The sequence below is a fragment of the Glycine max genome, chromosome 17, assembly GCF_000004515.6.
Source record: "Glycine max cultivar Williams 82 chromosome 17, Glycine_max_v4.0, whole genome shotgun sequence".
Lineage (NCBI taxonomy): Eukaryota > Viridiplantae > Streptophyta > Magnoliopsida > Fabales > Fabaceae > Glycine > Glycine max.
The window spans coordinates 19,815,176-19,837,941 of NC_038253.2; the positions used below are offsets into that span (position 1 = coordinate 19,815,176).

Sequence of the window (22,766 nt, forward strand, 5' to 3'; positions counted from 1 at the left end):
AATCATAACAGACAATTTGTCGAGGGTCGGACACCCCTGTCCCAAACCATAGCGCATACAGATAAAATACAATATACAGATATATAGTAGAATATAAATTCATACGCCACCGATATAATTTTCTGGAGTTCACACTTTGTCGGTCTTATCATTCACCAAGAATAATAATAATAATAATAATAATTATACATGCATGCATCTCAGTAATTTTATCAGCAGAGAAGCATCACAATTTACAGACAGGCATTAGTCATCAGATCTTGTAGTTTATCTCAATAATAATATAGCAGTTAAATCAACAGTTCCAAAAAAATAAATAATTCTAAGGTAACTTATCCAAATGCATGAAATCCAATGTTAAGTTGTCTACTATTTAAAATTATTCTGCCACTTAATCTTACAAAGCTCTACTCCTAAACTTATTTTCAAGGTTCTCAATGTTTCAAAAATTGGTTTCTCAATAATATTATATGCTACCCTATATTTTCACGCCTAACAAACTCATTTTTGAGATCAAAACTATAAGAAAGACAGTTCATACAACTCCCATTGCTAGTTTAATTTCATGACAAATTTTATCCAAAGGCACAAAATCCAATTTTATTTTTTGGAACTGTTGATTTAACTGCTATAAAATGTCCTAAAACTTGTTTTATTCATAACTTTTGCTAGAAAACTTCAATTTGAGTGAAACTTAAGACTAAACCTAAGTTTTAAAACCCAAAGAACTCATTTTTAACCTTGAAATTTTCATAAAAAATCATATCCTCATGTTCCAGCCAATCAGTAGCTACGAATATTTGAACATCAAAACAACATGCAATGAAGCCTAGCTTCCAAAGATAACAAGGTTAGGGATCAAGAAGTAGAAAGACCCCTGCTACCTTGAATGAAGTTACACCAAGTGACTTAGATAAACAAAGAGCTCAGGTCCTTGATGTCTTAAACTTCTAAGAATAAAAATGAAATTTTGGAACCAAAAATAAGAGCTTTGAGCAAAAAATGATGGAGAAATAAGAAGAAAAGAGAGGTTTAAGAGCTTCTTAGCAAAGCTTTGAGAGAAGAAGTCTCAAGAATAATAGTATGGAACTTGGAAGAAGAAGAAAATGGTGGTCTCTCCTCCCTTGAAAGTCTCATTCAAGAGGAAGACGAATGAGGCTCAATGTTTTTAACTTGTGAGAGAAATGATGAGTTTATAGCCTAAGGCGAGTGGCAAGTTCAATTGAAAGCATGAATGACCCCTAAGATGACCAAGATTAATGTGAAAAATGGAGCTATTTATGGGTGTTATTTATTTTGAAATTTTAACCAAAAATGGCTAAAGTAGACATAGGAAAAAATGGTAAAAACTATTTTTTTACAAAAACTGGTAAATCATATCTTAAATGTCTAGATTAATGTGCTAACTTCCTAGATTATTGTGCTAATATCCATAGGGATACATGTAGTTAGATTAAAACTCCACAGAGTCCACTCAGACAGTGAAAAATTATACTACGACCTAGCATGTAGTGCACTTCTAGCACAGATGAAAATCTAGCTCAGACAGTTTTTATTTCTCTATAATGCTTCACTAAACTAATCAATACCTACACACACACACACACACACACACACACACACACACACACACACACACACACACACATATATATATATATAAGCACTGAAATAAGAATTAAAAACATAATCATTGAAATTAAGTACATACAAGCACAAATGACACAACACAGAGTTTCTTCTAATAGCCTAAGTTGTAATTTTTGTTAGGGTTGTTACAGTTTTCATCGTCGACATTCTAGCATGATTTAGAAGTCAAGAGGAACATGCCAAACACTTGAAGATTCTACTACAAATCTTGAAGGAGAGGAAACTCAATGCTAAGATCTCAAAATGCAAATTTTGCCTCAACAAGTTCAATTTCTTAGACATGTGGTAAACTGTTAAGTGCCAAATACACATACTTTTAAGGTACCAATTAAGACACTTTCCTTATCTTTTATTAGACTTAGAGGGTTGTTTTGACTCTAATTGTGTTATTTAATGCTAGTATAATGTTTTGGTAATTTGGCTACTTTGTAGTAATTTAGTCCATCTTTTTGTACAAAAGGGTTTAAAATGGAAGAAGTATCTTAAGAGCAAGCTTGGAGTAATGAAGCTCATAGAATGATCAACTTGGGAAACAAAAATTAAAGAAGAATGAAGATTTACATTTGGCTGAGTCATGCCCGAATCTGTGGCTGAGCAAGTCTACACTCAAAATGGAAATGCTTTTTTTGTATTTTTAGGCTTGACATGAGAATATATTATGACTCCCCCTTTTCTTTTGTATCATTATTGTATTTGTGTATGTCTTGTACTATTGTATTGGAGGGATAAGAGGCTCTAAAGTGTTATGTGTTCTTCATCCATTTTCTCACCTTTCCATGTGAAATCCGAGTTGCTCACCTCCATGAGTGATTGATTTCTATTGTTTTAAGGAGTAGATGTAGCCAGTTCTAAACTCTCATTTATTTTTTGATAATATATATACATATATATATATATATATATATATATATATATATATATATATATATATATATATATATATATATATATATATTCATATATCGCATATTTGTGTTCTCTATTAGCATTTGTGTCTTTTCTTAATGCTTGTTGTGGAATGGCAAACCATGGCACGATTTTGGGATGTAACTGATGTTGGGAAGCACTTTTATTATCTTGAACTAAACAAAATATCCATCAGGCTTAGTGTCTAGGAATCGAACTAAGTTTTTTTGGTAATCTTTTGGTCACAACTCTTAATTATGGAGCCTTGGTTAAGCTGTAGGCAAGGTTAATTAGACTTTTTTACTCAAGAGATTAGGTTTAAGAAACTTTTATTGACTAATTTTAACATACAAGCATGAAAAAATAAATGTATGGCACTATTGCTTCTAATAGTAGAGTATAAAAAGTTGTTCGTTTGGGTTTGGATGGGTTGGTAGCTAGGAATTGGCATGAAAGATACAAGAGATGGGAAGGAAAAGATAAAGATAGTGATGTGAATGTTTTGACTATTACTTTTGAGAGTAGATCGTTTGGTGGGGGATTGGTAGGTAGGACTGAATAGTCAATAATTATCCTCTTATGTGTTTTGTCTTCTCCACTAACAATTACCAAACCATCCACACTCAACACAACAACTTTTGCTACTTTACTCTCAGAATTAATAGTCAAAGCATTCCCATCACAGTATTCATCTTTTCCTTCCTCTTCACTTTCCTTCCTATCTTTTAAATCTTTCTTGCCAACCCATAGCTACCAAACCATCCACACCCAAACCAACAACTTCTTCTACTCTACTATTGGAAGAAATAGTGACAACATCCCCATCAAAATCTTTGTATTTTCCTTCCTCTTCACTCTTCTTCCATCTTTCTCGCATCCTCACTCCAAACAATAGCCTATACCACTATACTTTCTGGAGCAAACATATAGTCCATCTTCTTAGAAGCAGAAACATAGTCCAACTTCCTAGCACCATCAGTAGAAAAACACCGTGTCCATATCAACAAAATTTGGTGGGATCATTGGCAAATGTGGTAGTAGCGAGTCGACAGCGAGGATGAAGAGAAGTAGAACAGAGAGTCTAGGAATAGAAACAAATGCAAGAGAAGAGAAGAGAGAATTTATTTTAAAAATTAAATCCAAAATTACTGTTGTGTCCCTAGAAAAAACATAACTAAAAAAACATGATTGCTTTTTTGTCTAAACTTTTGGTGTAGGTTGCTAATGTATCCCAATGAAAAAAAAAGTGGAAGTATTTTAACACACACACACACACACGCATATATATATAGAGAGAGAGAGAGAGAGAGAGAGAGAGAGAGAGAGTAACTTTAAAAGATAATTGTTTTTAGTGACAACACCCACAAGTTCATATTTAAGCCAAACACCAACAGTGAAAGCAACAAAGATCGCATGCACGGTGGCTGGTTGGAGGTATGACACCCTCTACCCCGACATATATATAATAAATAAAATATATAAATATATTGGTAAATAAATTCACGTGGGTAAAAGGTTCACATTCACTTCATTATTACCAAATATAACTTATTAAAAATATATTTGGCTCGAAACAAGGCCACCAAAATTTACAAAATGTTTTGTTAAATCAATGAGGTAAAATGAAATAGACTAACATCATGCAATTAATATAAACTTATGTCCCAATGTCACATCCTATCAGAGCATTGAGGTAAAATGAAATAGACTAACATCATGAAATTAATATAAACTTATGTCCCAATGTCACATCCTATCAGAGCATTGTGTCCCGATGTCCTTCAGCACAAGGTTCCTTTAACAATTCACCTAGTCATCTGCTCCGTCGAACACAAAGTTCAAGATCATCATAGGATCCAAACGCAAATAGCACACAGGGAGTGAGTTATCACATTCCTAACTAATAGAGAAACAAGACAACTATATATGCATATCATATAAATGAGATACAACTTACTTAAACATAACTCACGTAATTCCACCACTTTTCATTTAAAATTCACTTTTCAATCATCAATCACATTTCACATGAACCACACACTTAGATCAATACATAATAAGATGATGGTAGAGTCTATATGCAATGTGGTACCATGTCAGTGAAAAACCACCCTGGGGCGCTTAGGAGTACATAACAAGACACACCACAAAATGACTATGTCAGGTTACTCTCACTAAGTAAAATCATAGGGAGACCAGTCAGGGTCACACTATTTTGCGAGAATGCTCCAATCATGTGGGATCAGCACATGCTTAAAGAAGCACTCAAATCGGGTGACCCCCAAGGCCTACACTCCGAAGAGTCCATCAGGGTCTCTCCCTCTTGATTCAGGTCCAACCCCTAAAATAATTTTTTTTGCATGCAGACACTGCTCATGAATTATACAATATCCACGACCTCACGCTCATGTTTTAAACACGTTTAACACATTACACTACAATTTAACATTGGTTCCTAAATAGGAAACCTACACTTTCTCTTTAACACTGCTTCCTAAATAGGAAACCTACACTTTCTCTTTAACATTGTGCATCAACACTTTTCTCAAGATAATACTGGTCGGATTATTGTACAATTCACAGCTTACAACACAAGTAATGCCACATCAAGTGTTAACCACACACTAATCCATAACCAAAACTCATTCACAATTTCACATCTCTTAATGTCACAATTCACCATCACATGTTTACACGTATCTCACAAATTAACACATGTTCAACTTTGCACTTATACTCAATCTCAATAACAATACTATAATCTCAAAGCAACATGTTATTCCACAATTCATCACATATTTCATTTATAAACACTGCTTATGAATTATACAATGTAGAAGCAAGCTTCATGATGTTGAATCAAGATTGATTCAAGGAGTTTTGATGATGACAAAGATAATGACAAAAAGCCCATGATAATGATTTCAAGATTGAGTCAAGAACAATTCAAGAATCAAGAGAAAGATTCAAGAGAAGTTTCAAGTTTCAAGTTTTCAAGAATCAAGAATCAAGAATAATCAAGAACAAGATTCAAGACTCAAGATTCAAGAATCAAGAGAAGACTCAATCAAGATAAGTACTAAAAAGTTTTTCAAAACATTGAGTAGCACATGATTTTTTCACAAAACCTTTTACCAAAGAGTTTTTACTCTCTGGTAATCGATTACCAGTTTATTGTAATCGATTACTAGTAGCAAAGATTGTTTTCAAAAAACTTTTAACTGAATTTACAAAGTTCCAATTGATTTCAAAATGGTGTAATCGATTAAAATGATTTGGTAATCGAGTACCAGTGTGTTTGAACGTTGAAATTCAAATTCAAATGTGAAGAGTCACATCCTTTCACAAAAATGCTTTGTGTAATCGATTACAATGATTTGGTAATCGATTACCAGTGATAAGTTTTGAATAGAAATCAAAAGATATAACTCTTCCAATGGTTTTCAAGCTTTTCTAAAGGTTATAACTCTTCTAATGGTTTTCTTGACCAAACATGAAGAGTCTATAAAAGCAAGACCTTGATTTGCATTTCAATAACACTTGCAACCTTTACAAAAAACTTTTCCACATATTCTTTTACAACCTTTGAATCTCTTTGAACATCTTCTTCTTCTTCTTCTTCCTTTGCAAAAACTTTCTTAAGTTTTCTGGTTTTCCAAACCTTGAAAACAAAACTTGTGCTATTCATCTTTTTCATTCCCTTATCCCTTTGCCAAAAAGAATTCGCCAAAGACTAACCGTCTGAATTCTTTTTGTGTCTCTATTCTCCCTTTTCCAAAAGAACAAAGGATTAACCGCCTGAATTCTTTTGTGTCTCCCTTCTCCCTTGTCAAAGAATTCAAAACAACACAGTCTGAGAATTCTTTTGATTCTTCCCTTTCCCATAAACAAAAGATTTCAAAGGACTAACCGCCTGAGAATTCTTTTGTTTCCCCATTCACAAAGTTTCGAAGGACTAACCGTCTGAGAACTTTGTCTTAACACATTGGAGGGTACATCCTTTGTGGTACAAGTAGAGGGTACATCTACTTGGGTTGTTGTGACTGAGAACAAGAGAGAGTACATCTCTTGTGGATCAGTTCTAGTGGAGGATACATCCACTAGGTTGTTCAAAGAGAACAAGGGAGGGTACATCCCTTGTGGATCTTTGCTTGTAAAAGGATTTTTACAAGGTTGAAAAGAAATCTCAAGGACCGCAGGTCGCTTGGGGACTGGATGTAGGCACGGGTTGTTGCCGAACCAGTATAAAACTCTTGTGCGTTTGTCTTCTTCTTCCCTACTCTTTTAATTTCTGTTGTGCACTTTAATTATCGCTTTTACTTTTGGTTAAGTTTCCATTTGTGTTATTTACTTTCTTAACAATATAGTAAAAGCCTAAGTAGGGTAAATTTTAATTAGTAAAAGTTCATTAATAATTAATTCAACCCCCCCTTCTTAATTATCCCGAGGCCACTTGATCCAACATACAATACCCATGACCTCACACTCGTGTTTCAAACACGTTTAACACATTACGCTACAATTTAACACTGGATCTTAAATAGGAAACCTATACTTTCTCTTTAACACTGCGCATAAACATTTTCTCAATATCAACACTGGTCGGGTTATTGTATAATTCACAGCTCACAACATAATTATTATCACATAAGTGTTAAACACACACACTTATTCACGACCAAATATCATGCCCATAATTTAACATCTCGTTTCATAAGCCCAAAATGGTGTATCATTGCGCCCCATGTTTATTTATGCATCTTCATAACATTCATAATGATATTCATAAGGTACAACATACACATGTACATCAAATCTAACCATAATATTCTCAAACTCCAACACTTGAATAATTTTTTGGAATCATACTATAACAATACTACAATATTATTTACATAAAATATTAATATAAATAAATATATAGCAAAATCTATATATATATAAAACCAGTAGCATACATCATATTGGATCATGAATTTCAAAGTAAGCTTTCAATGTATCAATTCTAAATAATTATATGAACACTTTCTCGTATATATAAGTATACATGAATTCATATATATTATCTTAGAATACAACACACAGTCTACTAGAAATCTTTGGTCAATTTCAAATATAATATTAATTTTAAACTATAAAAAAACCTTAAAAAACATGAAAAGGAGAAAATACAAAATCAATATCTCACTCTCTCTTATGCTAAATCTCTACTTACTTAATTTCATCAATTCACGCTAATTAGACAAAGGTTTAATTTATAGGATTCACACTCAATCCAAGAACACATCAATTTCACATCAATTGGTTCGTCAAACATATGTAATTCACAGTTATAATTATAAAGATAAAATTAAAATTTGTAGAAACACCCCAAAAACTCATCTAATTGATACTTTAAGGATCTCTACATATATTCTCACTACTCCTCAAATGTGAATAACTCATCCCTTACCTCGATGTAGTCACTCAAGCGTTCTCCATTATCAATTGAGATGTTTTTGGTGCTCTCTAGAGCTCCTCCTTCGATTGCTCTGTTAGGGTTCCCAAACGTTAGAGAAAAGGAGAAGAGATTGAAGCCTCCATTTGTACTGTCTTCGTGCGATTCTGTTATCTCCCTCTATTAATATTATCTCGTAAATCCCAACGACGAAGGTGTGAAGAATTTAATCTCAAAAAACATATAAAAATTTTACGACAATCCAACAGTTAAAGAATCCGGGATCGTAGTTTTACCAAGACAATTTTGGGTTTCTGCGGGAAAATAAAAGACTACGATGCGAAGGATATTTCTCTCAGCTCAGACATGATTTCGAAATTCCCAATGGTGAGAATGTTTGGAATTGGGTTGCGAACCTGGTGCTTAAATTTCATGACGATCCAACAATGAATAAGTTCGAGATCGTTGTTTTTCTGAGACAGGTTTGGTGGTGTGCGAGGAAAAGAGAGGATTTCAGAAGAAGAAGGAGATTTACAAATTATTATTTACTTTATTTATTTATTTTGATAATTTTATAAAAACAAACTATATTTTATTCTCTATCAAATGAATAAATAAAATACATTCTTTATTTTCTCTAAAATCATTATTTTAATTAATAAAGTTATTTCTCCTTATTTATTTAATTATAACAAACCTTGTCATTTTATAAAACTCTATTTATTTATAAATAATAATCCTTTTTAATTTAGTCTACGAAAAATGGGATGTTACAGGAGGCTTTGCGGATCTAGTTTGGTGGTGGTGGAGGGTTAGATCTAGTTGAGGATGGTGGTGTTGGGAACGATGCACGATGGGTCTAGGTCAAAAGTAGAGTGTGAGGGTGAGACGACAAAGGAGGAGGTGTTGGTGGAGGGTTAGATTTAAAAATCGTCACTATTTGTATGCAAAAAATCACCATACCTTTCAATCCTAACGACATTAGCTTAATTCGACAGAAAAGATAAGATTGATGCATTTTTAATAAAAACTTGAGGATCAAATTAAATCTATATAAAAAAAATTAAATTGAACCTTTAAAATAATTTGGGAACCAAATTGATAATTAAGCCTCAAATATACATAGATATGAGAATTTAACCATTAATTGAAACAAAATGATTTTCAATGTTTATTTTTTGTATTAAATATAAAATGTTCATTCATTTTTATAAATTAATCTTTTATTGTATTTCAAAAATAGTAAAGTAAATATTCTTAAATATATCTTCTCTTTAAATATTTGTCTGGAAATAACTATTTTAGATGGATGTAATACCGTGCTAAACTGCTAATATATTCATCACCCGACCAAATTAAATCAACAATGTGTGATTTTAAATTATATTTGACCCAGACTGGAAAACATATTCCCATCGACAAAACTCAGCAAAACAGGTTTTGGAAAGTGGAGGGAGGAAACAAATCTTTGTTGTTGTTGTTTACAATTAATTAAGGAGGAACAAAGGCCCACGTCAAAAGAAAAAGTAGCTCAAAATATATATTACGGGGCATCCAAATGCTCATTCATTTTATTTGACTATTTCCATAACGTAATAACATGCAGCAGAGAAAATTAAAGGTGGATGAACTCGTTCAATAATTTCAATAACATGACATGAAGTCAGCAGCCGTATTTTCTTATCTATAGACGAGTTGATCGAATGGCATGCAGTTAATTGAGGAATCATTCTCAAGTCAAGGAGGTTTCTAATTAACATCCCAATTCCAAGCTATTTCCAGGGCAGTGAGAATATATACCGCGTAGTTCAGACTTTTTTTTGTTTGTATATGTTGAAAGTAAAGATTAATCTTCATCCAAGCGTAAATTCACATAAGTTGGTTATTTTATCCCAACACGATTTATTTTAAACCCAAAGATTAATTAGAATTCAAATCTTGAATTACTTGTATCCATTGTTGGCAGGTACAAATTACTATCACATGTATCCATGGTTGTTGGCTCATAATTCAAACAAGAGATAAAGTGTTTCCAACCTTATTATATCTCCTCCAAGCTTAATTAATTAATTTCTCTAAAACCCCAGCAATCCAACTTCCCTTTGCATCTGAAAATTCCCGCACAAATATCTGAATGTGTATACCACTCATGTGAAGGATAATGGATCAGGAGTTGAAGGGGAGCTAGGAAACTCTTGAGGTAAATCTGTACTAACACGTATTTGACGGGGAATTAGAATATTATAATTTTTCTATCTGCAATATAGGAAGAAAAAAAATATATAGGACGTGTTCTCACACGTTTTCCAAATTCGTTTATATATTGGAAATTTCCGTGCATGCTATGAATCATTTTGAATCAAAAAGAGGAATAGGATGCTTATATGCACAGAAAAAAAAATGTTATTTATTACTATCGAATTAATAATTAAACCTTGAATGAGAAACATATTGTAATTTTCCTTCTTGTTCACGAAATTACGCACTTTCTAAACAAAAGCAGACATTACTATTAATATAGATTTCATATTCTTGCAAAACAATGAATGCATTTGAAAACGTTTACAAAGCTATGGCAATAAGTTTAACTATTCTTCATATATATATATATATATATATATAATAATCTCATCCTTTCATTTTTAATTAAAAATAATCTCCGTGAAAAAAAATACACTTTTCTCTTAATTTAATTATACGAATAAAATCTACATTGCCCTGTAATTACTTTGCGTCAAAAACTAAACATAGATTAAAGTTGACCATGAATGATCTTTCGTCTTATTCTTCTTATTATTGTAATTTTAACTCTTTCGTTAAGGCAGAATATCCATGAAAAAGTAAAACACGCGTATAGTAATAGATTAGTAACATGTACATGCAATTACAAAATTATAGTCTTTATTTTTTATGTAACAAAATTATAGTCATGGGAAACTAAAAAATGTACGCTCATGGCATGCATGGCTATAAATATCTTCTTAATTTGCGATTCTAACCAATTCTTTCAATTGGAGATCCTCGTGCATTACAAGAACTTATTTCATATATTTTCAAATTTTGATCGTGCTCGTACATTGCAGCTTTCTTTAACAAGAAGAACACGTAAAAAAATATTATTTCTTAGAAAAGCACATCCATAGGAAGCATCGCTCGTGTTATTTCAAATTAAGGTACATGGTTTTATGTAATTGTCGCATTTCTCTACTACATACAATACTATTTTTTTTTTTTAAACTTCATTTCCAATACCTTTGTCTTACAGTCCCCGAAATGTTTTTAGTAATTTAAGCCGGCTTTTCTTGTACCGATTTTTCTGCAATGTATACATTATAGTCTTCACAATACATACACATATAGCATTTTATTTTCTGCACAATGCACAACATAATGGTTATTTTCCTTGTAAAAAAAAAGATTGTTTTCATATAATTTTAAGAGTTCACGATAAAGAAATATTAATTTTTGAATTTATGATAAGTATTTATATTTTGAAACAAATTTATTTTAACTGTTAATTATTTTTTAAAGAAATAGTTAATGCTTAATTTAGATATAATATGAAAGAATTATATTGAATAAGATAAACAACTCAAAATACCTAGACATAATGAGAATCTTTTTTAACCATTGTAATGAGGAACTTTGACTTTCTAGTAGGAATCCGAGATATTTTCATAAGCTTTAGTTTTTTGGGGTGATTATGAGATCAATTATCGATACCGGATTTAGTCACACATAAAAGATGTTTGAGAGAGAATTTTTTTTAATAGTTATATCAAATTACTTAATTTAAAATTAAAATTAAGAAATATATTTCAAAGGAATAAAAAGATAAATATTAAATTAAATGCTCAATATATAGGATTAAAATAAACACGTGACTCAATAAAGATTCATATGCATGAGAGTTTTGGTTTGCTCCCTCAGGCCTTGGCTGTATTGTTTTATTTCTTTCTAATAACATGATATAAGATTGCCGCCAAGGATTACTAGTTTTTTAGGTGTCAACCTTGAGATTTTAAAAATTATCCTCATGTTTTGCCGTCCTAACCTTTGTAAAAAAAATAAAATACGTTGGATAGTTAGTTTAGAATTTCAAAATTCAGCTTTTTCACATTTTTTTAAAATTTAAACATGTTTTCAAATATAAACTATTATATTTAGTTATATAATATTTATGCAAAATATAATGTTAAAGTATAAAAATAGAACATTTGACACTATTCTTTTTGTTTTTAACCTTACATAAAATATTTTTACAATATGTTTATATAAAATACATTTACAAATTTGTTCATATATATCAACCATTTGGCGAAATTAATAACGTCAATGATAAGAGGGTTTTTCCAGGTAGGAATAAAAATAAATTAAAAGATGATGTTTTGACCAACCAAAATGCATACTTTTTTTTTTTCCTTTTTCATGTAGAAAGCTTAGTAAAGTGAAGCATTTTTTTATGTTAGAACTAAAGCAAGAATCAGTGTCAAGCGTATCAAATGGAACACTGTCCTAAATATAATTGGTCTCTTTTAACGTTCTGGACTTTCAATACATTGAGTTTCTCTGTTTCTCAGAACTTGAACCTTGCTTGATTGAAAGGACTCGAATAGTTAAGTTATTCATGGAAGAGATGGCACAACAAGTAAAGCGTCCTTTTGGTGTTCCTGAAGAGCCAGAATTCACTGTTGGGTTGGATGCACCATTGAGGGAGTTGAAAATGGAACTTCTTAAAGAAGGTGTGTCCATCATTGTGCTGACTGGTTTAGGTGGATCGGGAAAAACCACTTTGGCTACAAAGCTTTGTTGGGATGAACAAGTCATAGGTATGTCGTAACTAACTCCTTTTTGGTTCTCTGCTATGATAAATGAATTAACTAGTTCTTATAGTAACAAAAAAGGTAAGAAAATCTTTATTGAAAATTTGCAAAACTTTAGATTTTATTTAAAGGGGGTAAATTACCAAATTTATCTCTAAAAGTGTGATGTGATGACAAATTAGTCACTGAAACGATAAAAAATACAATTTTAATCTCTAAATATGAAAAAAAATGTGACAAATTAGTTCTACAGTTAATTTGTGAGATCATTTTATCAATAAGATATAATATTGAAGAACCAATATGACAATAAGTTATAAAGTTTAAAGATCAATTTTTCATTAAATTAACTGTATGATTAATTTGTCGCATTTTTCGCATGTTCAGATAATAAATTTAAAATTTTCATCTTTAAGGAACCAATTTGTTCGTGTTTTACACTAGCAGAAACAAATTTTGACAATTTATCATTTCAAGGATAAATGGAAGCTTTATTAGAAGTAGTCACTAGGTGAAATTAAATGCAAGCGGAATGCTCTAATTTCTGAACTATAGAAAATGGCTTAAAGCATAGTATCTAACTCCTTTTTGGTTCATAAATGAGATAACTAATTTTTATAGATGAATTCATATAATAAAAAAAGGTAGAAAAATGTTTATTGGAAACTTGCATTGCTTCAGATAGTATTCAACAATAAATGGAAGTTTTTTTAAGAATAGGTGAAACTAAATGCACGTGGAATGCTCTAAATTCTAATTCCATATATACTTCTGATATATATGTAGAAAACAGCTTAAGGCAGAGTTCAAGCTTACTGAAAACTGATATAGTTATTTGATTTCCTAACTTTTGCATGTGCTACTCTAACATAAGAAGCACTTTCTTATGATCACGAGAATTAGTTATTTTAATTCCTGCTCATATTCATTTTTATAAAATGTTAAATGTAGTAAATTATTTTGTTGCAATACATGCACAGTTTAAGATTAGTCTAGAAAGAATTCTTGGGCTTACTAATCTCTTTGGTTTCTATAGGTTCATTCAAGGAAAATATTTTATTTGTCACCTTCTCAAAAACACCTAAGCTGAAGATTATCGTCGAAAGACTATTTGAATATTGTGGATATCAGGTGCCTCAGTTTCAAAGCGATGAAGATGTGGTTAATCAATCGGGACTTTTGCTGAGGAAAATTGATGCAAGTCCTATGTTGTTGGTCCTGGATGATGTCTGGCCTGGCTCAGAACCCTTAGTTGAGAAATTTAAGGTTCAGATGCCAGATTATAAAATTTTGGTGACTTCAAGAGTTGCATTTCCTAGATTTGGCTCTCCATACATCTTAAAACCTCTTGTTCATGAAGATGCAATGGCCCTTTTTTGTCACCACACTCTCTTAGGAAAAAACAGCTCAAATATTCCTGAAGAAGTTGTCCAAAAGGTGCTTGTTCCTTCTTTCTGACATTATACAAGTAATCCATACTTTAATTTTTAGAAGAAACTTTTTTATCATTGACTATATTTGCTTGCACCATGAAATGCAGATTGTTAGACATTGCAAGGGCTTACCGCTTGCCATTAAAGTGATTGGTAGATCACTAAGTAATCAACCTTACGAGTTGTGGCAAAAGATGGTGGAGAAATTGTCACAAGGTCATTCCATACTTGATTCTAACACTAAATTAGTTGCTTCCCTCAAAAAGATCTCAGATGTCTTGGAAGATAATTCCATCATCAAAGAGTGCTTCATAGACTTAGCTTTATTTCCTGAAAACCAAAAAATTCCTGTTGCTGCTCTTGTGGATATGTGGGTAGAGTTGTATGGACTAGATAATGATGGCATAGTAATGGCCAATGTCAACAAATTAGCTTCCATGAATCTGGCTAATGTCTTAGAAACAAGGTACAGTCGATGACTACTTATATTTATTCTCAACCACTTTATTCTAATATACTCTATAGTACAAATAATTCAATAGCTTGTTAGCTCATGAGAGCAGTGTTCCTTATAAATTATTCCAAATTTACTATTTAACTTGAGAATTTAAACTTCTGCCATTATGTAACTTTTCATTTCTTATTGAGGACAGATGTTGAAATTTGTGAATCTATCATATAAAGAGCATTTATTTTAATCTTGTGAGGATTGATAATTTTACCAGGAAAAATACAAGTGACACAGACAGTTACTACTACAATAACCATTTCATCATCCTTCATGGTATTCTAAGAGACATCACAATTTATCAAGGCACCCAGGAACAAGTTGAACTGAGAAAAAGACTTATGATTGGCATAACTGAAAATAAAACTGAATGGTGGCTAATTAGAGAAAAACAGCAAGGCATGATGATTCGCATATTGTCTATATCAACCGGTTAGTTATACCTTTCTCTAAAGTATAGAAAGTTCCTATGATCTGTCTTTTGTTGCTCTTCTACTATTGAGTATTGACACATATATTGGTTGCTTTTGCAGATGAAACTTGCACATCATATTGGTCCCATCTGCAACCAACTCAAGCCGAGGTTCTGATTTTAAACCTTCAAACTAGTCGGTACACCTTTCCAAAGTTCTTGAAAGAAATGAGTAAACTAAAAGTTCTGATAGTCATACGTCATGGTTTCCATCCTTCTGAAATGAAGAATTTTGAGTCGCTTGACTCATTATCCAACCTAAGAAGAATGAGATTAGAGCGGATTTCTGTTCCTCCCTTTGTCATGTTGAAGAATCTTAAAAAATTATCCCTTTACTTTTGTAATACAAGACAGGCTTTTGAAAACGGAAACATGCTAATTTCAGATGCTCTTCCAATTCTAGAAGATTTGAATATTGACTATTGCAATGATATGGTGGAATTGCCTACGGGGCTATGTGAGATCACCTCCTTGAAGATGCTCAGTATTACTAATTGCCATAAGCTTTCAGCATTGCCCCAAGAAATTGGAAATTTGGAGAATTTGAAACTTATAAGGCTAAGTTCCTGTACTGATTTGGAAGGGATACCAAATTCTATTGGAAGGCTTTCAAATTTAAGGCATATGGACATCTCAAACTGCATAAGCCTTCCTAATTTGCCAGAGGACTTTGGTAATCTTTGTAATCTAAGAAATCTGTACATGACAAGTTGTGCAAGGTGTGAATTGCCACCCTCAATCATCAATCTTGAGCATTTAAAAGAGGTGGTATGTGATGAAGAGACGGCTGCTTCTTGGGATGCTTTCAAACCTATGCTTCCCAATCTAAAGATAGATATTCCTCAACTTGATGTCAACTTGAATTGGCTACATGAAATTCACTCCTAATACTTGTTTCATGCGAATGTCATTGCGTTTGCAAGTTGTTGTTGATCACACGAGAAAATAAAGGGACAATATTTGGTTTGTTGTTGACGAACTCATGAAACAAAAATTCTGTGATGTCCAAGGCAAAAAGGGAGAAGTAATTGTTATTGTTTTGGTTGACTGTCTGCGTAATTTATATAAGATAAAGTGTTAGGAAATAGCTTGTTAGTACAAATTCGTGTGGTAAAAATACTGTATATTTTTTTTCACTTAAAAGCATTTTCTGATAGTAAATTAGCCCTAAACAATCCCACAATGATAGTATTTCTCAGTCAATGGTTTCCATCCAATATACATTCAGTCAAAGACAACTTAAGAGTAAAACAACTAAAGTATACGCTTTAGGCCCATCAACAAAAATGTAAATATTCATTTTATAAAACAAAATGACACATCTATTATAAAATGTTACATATGTTGACAAAAAGATCCAATATGTAGTTTTTTCATTTAAAGTAAAAACATTTCTCTTAAAATTTGCTTCAGGCCTCACTTGTGGTTGGACCGGTCCTGCATTCAGCATAAATGGTTCAATCACTAGACACCAGGCACCAGCACTAGTTCACAGAACACAACTAACATAATTTGAAAGACCTGATAAGTAAATATAAATGTTAGTGAATTGAACAAAATACCTGGATGCATGGGCAGATGGTGTAGCTAGCCCTAGTGGTGACTCTTTCTGCAAAGAAGAAAAGCATAATGCAGCAAAAGATGCAATTTCTTCACTAATTCAATTCAGATTAACTACAGGAGATTATTAAAAAAATGAGAATAATTTTTTTCTCAGAATATTGTGATATGATAGAGACAAATAAACAGAACAATGCAATTACATTACAAAATTCCTAAAACAATGCAATTTCTCTAATCTAAAATTCTCAATGTCTGATATCTTTATTTCTTTTGCTTTAATTGACAATGAGTTTGTTTTGAAAAGTGTTTTTACAAAATCTATTTCATATCGTCTGACCAAGTAAGTTTGTGAAAATCTGTATCTATTTTTTCCTTGTATAATATAATAGACTCGTTTAAGAAAAAAGCTTAAGAAAAATTTTAAAATCACAATTCAATCTCATTTTTGTGATATTTTGCCTTTACTGAGTTTGTCCTACAATTAAAGGGAGAATTTGCTTCAACGTGTTTGCAATGGTTTTGGTCACAAGTTTGAAAAGCATGTTCCACAAACTAATCGGTCTCATTTCACTAGCATGAGAAGCGTTCTTCACCTTGGGAATAAGGACTATCATTTTTTTTGTTAATAGCAGTAGGTTCCCCTCCTTCATTTAGAATTTGGAGAACCTTACTAATCACATCAGATCCAACAGTTCCTCAAAATGCTGATAGAATAGAGCAATTGTGCCATCAACTCTTAGAGCCTCTGTTGGATGCATTTGGTTCAAAGTCACTTGGATCTCTTCTGCAGTAAACTATCTGTTGAGAACTTTTTCCATGTCACTATTTATACATCCTCCAACTAAGCCGACCACCTCTTTATAAATAGGACAAGAAGAAGTAAAAAGATTTGTTAATACTTCAACAATCTCCACCTCCTCCTCTTTTCTATGAATTTCTTTTTGTATTTTCATTATTTTATTTCCATGCACCAATCAATTTGCTCTTGACCTTTGTACCCAAAAGTTTTCCTCCTGAAGTAACAACTCATCAAGCACCTTCTCAACTTCTATAATTTTCTCAAAATCCTGTACTTTGATGCAACTATTTTAATTTTTGTCTAGGATCCTTTATTTTCTTTCGTCTCTGGCCAAATTTCTCATTTCCCCACACAGGGGCATCGCGAAGAAGAAATGGTGTGCATTGTGATATCTTCCGATTAAGTATTTATTTCCCATTAAGGATTTACCTCCTACTAACCATCACAATGGCTCATTAAGTTCCACTAATTATCATAATAATATAAAAAGTTCAAAAATACTAAAAACTAACATAGGAAAGATGAAAAAACATTTGAACTTGTTTCCCCTAAGTTAAGTATAAAGGTACATTAAAAATAGGAAATATGAGAAAAATGGGCTTAACCAACTCTTTGGTTCAAAAACTAAGTAATTCAACCAAATAAATTTAGTCTGCATATGCAACTTCAATCTTAAGTATTGGACTTAGTTTAATCTCCAAATTATTGTCTTTAAGTTTGTTGAAATAATCTTTAAATTATAAGTATGAGATAATTTTTGAATTGGACTTTGATCTCTAAATTATAAACCTTCTTTTGCTTGCACCTTCATGATTAAGTTTTGATTTTGAAAAGCCTTTTTAGTATCTGTTTTTGTCAATGAGTCTTCCATCTATTGCAAATGATATTTGGATCTTCACAGATTTGTATCAATACGGGCACAACAAATGTTTTTGTCATGTGTATAGCAGTCAATACAGGGATGGGTAAAATAGCTTGCATATCTTGGGGAAAACAAATGATGAATAAGTGGCACGTTTCCAACCACACATAGGATGATCCATGAGGTCCTTCACCTACAAATTTTCTATCCCTGCATACATCAACCATGGTTGCTTCAACACATCTATACTAGAACCATCTCCTAAGTTCCACCGAAAGCCTTCTTCCAACACCACCTTCTTTCAATTTCTTAAACATAAACAATAATCATTGTTATAATTTTCTAAGAATATACAACAAGATGGGTTAATTAAGACATGATGCTTTTTTAATCTTACATTTACATGTATGATTTATCACAACTTAGTGATGTCAAATTTAATTAAAGTTCAATTTTTTTTTTCTGAACAACTACGTGATACTGCTCCTCATTATATTAGGTGACACGAATAAATGAGAATGAAACCGTTTTTTTTTTATAAATTTAATTTATATTTTTATGCATTTATTTTCAAAAAAGAGTAAATTAAATATATCTTTATTTTACATATTAATTAGAGATATCTATTTTAAGATGAATGCAATAGGGTGCTACAATATTAATTATGTTTAATCAACTTTTGAATTCTACTTTAGTTTAAAAGATCAATTCCATTAAAACAGTTTTTCTCATATTTTTCCAAATTAATAAATAAATTTTGGAAAAAACTCTTATTTTTCATCAATAGAATTTTTCATTCAACGTTCTATAGTTATGACACTTTAAAACTCCAAATAATACCAAATTCGATCAACAATTTGTGGTTTAAATTACATAATTTTTTATAGGAAAATTAGATCAGTTTTATGGCTAAAGTTCCAATTCAACGCAAGCTGTGCAATAATTGGAAAGAAAAGGCTAGATATAGTGATTTAGATTATATTTGACCCTGGCTGGAAAACTATGCTTAATCACAAAACATCATCAGCGAACAGCTTTTGGAATATATTATGGGAGGAAAGTTTTGAGGTAACGAAATAGGCACAAACACGTATTTGACGGGGAATTATTAGAATATACTAATTTTCCTTTGGAATAAGAGGTAAACCATCAATGAGTAGTAGTGGTAGTGGCAATTTCCATATAATCACAACGTAGAAGTCAGACCAATTCTAACAAACAAACTCTCGTCAAACTTCAGATCGAGATGGCCAAGAGACAAATATAATTTAGTAATTTACACAATCATGTAGGAATGTTGGTTGTTGAACATTATATCATCACTATCTTCAACACAGGACGCGCTGTTAGAATTTTTCCAATTCGTTTTTGTTTTGGAAATTGCCAATTACGTGGTATGAATAATTTTTAATCAAACTTGATGAGATGCTTATATGCATCACATGATTTTAAATTGTTATTGCGGTTGATATTGTATTGCGGTGAGTCAAAAATATTTATATTGTGGTCAATTATGAGAAATCCATAATAATAACATTTGAAAACCCATAAATTGCATTAATTAGAAAAAAAATACAGGTGTCACCACCTGGTGAAGCAGAGGAAAATTTTGCTTTTCAAAATTGTGTATCTATTTCAGGAAAATTGCTTCTCAAAAGCACTCACTAGAGGATGAAATTGTCATTGGTTTGGTTTAGCACAAAGTTTCAGTGGAGTAGTAATGTTTTTGAAGCCCACTTCCGGTCCATTGCATACAAAGCCCATTATGCTGGCTTGCTTTGACAAATCACTTGCCTTTGTAGACATATGTTGGTCTGCTTTATTTGCGTGGAGGTGCCTAACACACACACAACAAATAACAGTTTTTGAGAGGAAGGCCTTAAAGTATTATTTGCATTCACCTACAAGTAGAAACCAGCAAGGACTATCATGCAACAGATGTTGGAAGCATGGGAGAGTCTAAGCCTTTACCTTGTGTCTAGATTAAGAATTTTAAAATTTCAAAAAATTTAAAATGTTTAAAATTTGAATTATTTTAATTTTAATTTTCTTTATTTTCAAATGCTTTGTTGGAATAAATCAATTCAAATTTTTTTAATTTTAAATTCTTTATTTGAATAGGACAATTCAATTTCCTCTATATACAAAATTTTAATTTTATATTTTAAATAAATGAAATTTTAATATTAAACTTTATAGAAAACAAACACAATTTAATTTTGAAATATTAATTAAAAAATATTTTTCAATTTTTAATAATTTAAAAATACAAAATATTGATAATTTTAATTAAAGTTGTTTGCCTGACCACAATGTTTTAAAACCAACATCAACCAAGACTATTTTTCGGTCAACATTAAATAAGATTTTTAGGTCAAAGTATGTCAAGAATATATGTCAGCTGACATCAGTCGAGACTATTTTTTTACTAGCGTTGGTTGAGTCTATTTTTTAGCTGATGTTGGCTAGGTTTTTTTACCAACATTGGCTAGGGTTTGTTTGGCCAACACCAACTAGGATCTTTTCGAATGACATTGACCAATACTATTTTTTAGCCAATGTCGACCTAAAAAATCCTAGCAGACATTGACAAAAAAATCTACCCAATATTAACTAAAAAATAGCTTGGTCAAGGCCGACCAATAGAACCTACCCGATGTCGGCCGAAAAAAATCATTGGTCAACGTTGGCCGAAAAATCCCTAGTCGAAGTTGGCTAAAAAATAGCCTTGACCAATGTTTGACAAACAACGTTACCCAATATCGACTATAAAATAGCCTTGGCTGATGTTGGCTAAAAAAACGCTCTGACTGATATCGACCGAAAAAACTCTAGTGAATGTCGACTGTAAGAACCTAGTCAATTTCGACTTAAAATAGTCATGTCTGATGTCGGTCAAAAATACCTAGTTGGTGTTAACAGAAAAAACCCTAGTCAACATCAACCAAAATACCTAGTTAATGTGGTTAAAAAATAGCTCTAGCTGATGTTAGCCAGAAAACCCTAGTTGATGTCAACAAAAAAATCCTAATCGATGTCGGCTAAGAAAATCTAGTTGACATCAGCCAAAATACTCTAGCTAACATCGGCCGAAAAAATAACCCTAGTCGATATTGGCTAGAAAAACTTAACTAACATCGACTGAAAAACCCTAACATGTGTTTACTCAAAAGTTAGCCATGATCGATGTCAATAGAAAAAAATCTAGCTAATGTCGACCAAAAAAATCATTGATCAACATCAACTGAAAAAACCTAGATGACAACGGCAAAAAAAAAATCCTTGGTTGACGTCGACAAAAAGTTTTCATGAATGACGTCAGTGAGAAAATAACCCTAACCAATATCATATAAAAAAAATCTTAGTCGATATCGGCAAAAAATGGTTTGGTTGATATCATACAAAAAAGATCTGACCGAAAAAACATTGGTTAACGTCAGTGAAAAACAACTTATGTCAATACCGGTCGTAAAAACTTTGGTCACCCGTAGTTGCGAGTATTGAACGAGAATGAGTCACGAGCAAGAACTTGAGTTAGAATGAGTCGCGAACAATTATATTAATTTATTTCCTATATTTCTCATATGCTCATAATTCTTTTATAACAATATCTAACATGTCAAATGAACTCAAACTCATGAAATTTTACAGAGATATATACTCCTCAACATGCAGATTGTATCACAAAAATTAAGCACATCAAAATTCAACATAAAATGTTTATTTTAAATTAAACGCAGTTTATAGGACATACTTTGAATGTGTTTTTGGAATTTTAAAAATTTTAAACCTGTGTGTTTTTATCAAAATTCACACAGAGCATGCTAAACATGTAAGATAATCACATATTGTTTTTCCAAATTTAATATTTGAAAAGAACACCTTGTTTATAAGTAAATGTCTTTGCTGTCCAAAAAACAGAGTTTCCACGAGAAAACAAATAAATAAAAAAACATTTAAAAACTTTGAGAAAATAACAAGGCACTCAAAAAGATCAAACTTGCGTCGTATAATTTTTTGAATTCCTAAATCTTAAGAAAATATTATTTCCATATTTATTTTCTCAACTGGACAGAATGTGTGGTTTTTCAGAAAATAAATATTTAAAAATATTTCCCAAGTTGGTTAGGGTTAAACGAAAATCATGTTTAGTCCCCTTCATTTATCAAACAATTTTATGGTTCCAGTTTTCAAAATTTGTGCTCCACAATTTTTATAGAGAGAAAAACAACGCACTATACAAATTCGACAATTCCATTAAAAGAATATAGTGCTCAAAACAATTAGTAAAAATTCCTAGTGACTGCAAAATC

General features: G+C 31.6%; 1 protein-coding gene across 1 annotated transcript; it reads left to right on the forward strand.

Annotated features, from left to right (window-relative positions):
* Positions 1-12,507: 12,507 nt before the first annotated feature.
* Positions 12,508-16,768, forward strand: LOC100802182 (probable disease resistance protein At5g66900). The gene is made up of 5 exons (XM_003551008.5): positions 12,508-12,822; positions 13,853-14,253; positions 14,357-14,715; positions 14,975-15,189; positions 15,291-16,768. The coding sequence occupies exons 1-5, from the start codon at positions 12,621-12,623 to the stop codon at positions 16,115-16,117; spliced, it is 2,004 nt and encodes a 667-aa protein (XP_003551056.2). The 5' UTR covers positions 12,508-12,620; the 3' UTR covers positions 16,118-16,768.
* The last annotated feature ends 5,998 nt before the right edge of the window (positions 16,769-22,766 follow it).

What these genes read in the sequence shown, in the direction of transcription:
- LOC100802182 (XM_003551008.5), top strand. Translation starts at nt 12,621, where the DNA reads ATGGAAGAGATGGCACAACAAGTAAAGCGTCCTTTTGGTGTTCCTGAA. An exon ending in CTGAAGAAGTTGTCCAAAAG is followed by an intron (nt 14,254 to 14,356) that starts GTGCTTGTTCCT and finishes CATGAAATGCAG; the next exon opens with ATTGTTAGACATTGCAAGGG. An exon ending in GCTAATGTCTTAGAAACAAG is followed by an intron (nt 14,716 to 14,974) that starts GTACAGTCGATG and finishes TAATTTTACCAG; the next exon opens with GAAAAATACAAGTGACACAG.